The sequence below is a fragment of the Eimeria mitis genome, genomic scaffold (assembly GCF_000499745.2).
Source record: "Eimeria mitis Houghton genomic scaffold, Emh_scaff2662, whole genome shotgun sequence".
NCBI classification, from domain to species: Eukaryota; Apicomplexa; class Conoidasida; order Eucoccidiorida; family Eimeriidae; genus Eimeria; species Eimeria mitis.
In genome coordinates this window covers 2,071-2,296 of record NW_013571004.1, presented here as the reverse complement: position 1 = coordinate 2,296, position 226 = coordinate 2,071, and the positions used below count along the sequence as shown (strand labels likewise).

The window sequence follows — 226 nt, the reverse complement described above, 5'->3', positions numbered from 1 at the left end:
TACGAGCCAAACGCTACTGCACTGGAACACGTCATCAAGGCAGGATACACAGACCTCACGTAAGTTTTTTTTTTCTTTTTGTTTTGCTTTTGTTTATTTGTTTGTTTTGTTTGTTTGTTTATTTGTTTGTTTGTTTTTTATTTGTTTTTTTGTTTTATTTGCTTGTTTATTTGTTTTTTATTTGTTTTGTTTGTTTTATTTGTTTGTTTATTTGCTTTACTTGTTT

The 226-nt window shown here is 27.0% G+C and overlaps 1 protein-coding gene across 1 annotated transcript in view; it reads left to right on the top strand.

Moving 5' to 3' along the window:
• EMH_0056990 (uncharacterized protein) overlaps positions 1 to 63 on the top strand; it is a gene marked incomplete at both ends in the record, with an annotated part of 1,308 nt that extends 1,245 nt beyond the window's left edge. Inside the window, one exon of the mRNA XM_013497418.1 lies at positions 3 to 63. Within this exon, the coding sequence (XP_013352872.1) occupies positions 3 to 63 (61 nt within the window). The remainder of the gene's footprint in view (positions 1 to 2) is intronic.
• Positions 64 to 226: the final 163 nt, after the last annotated feature.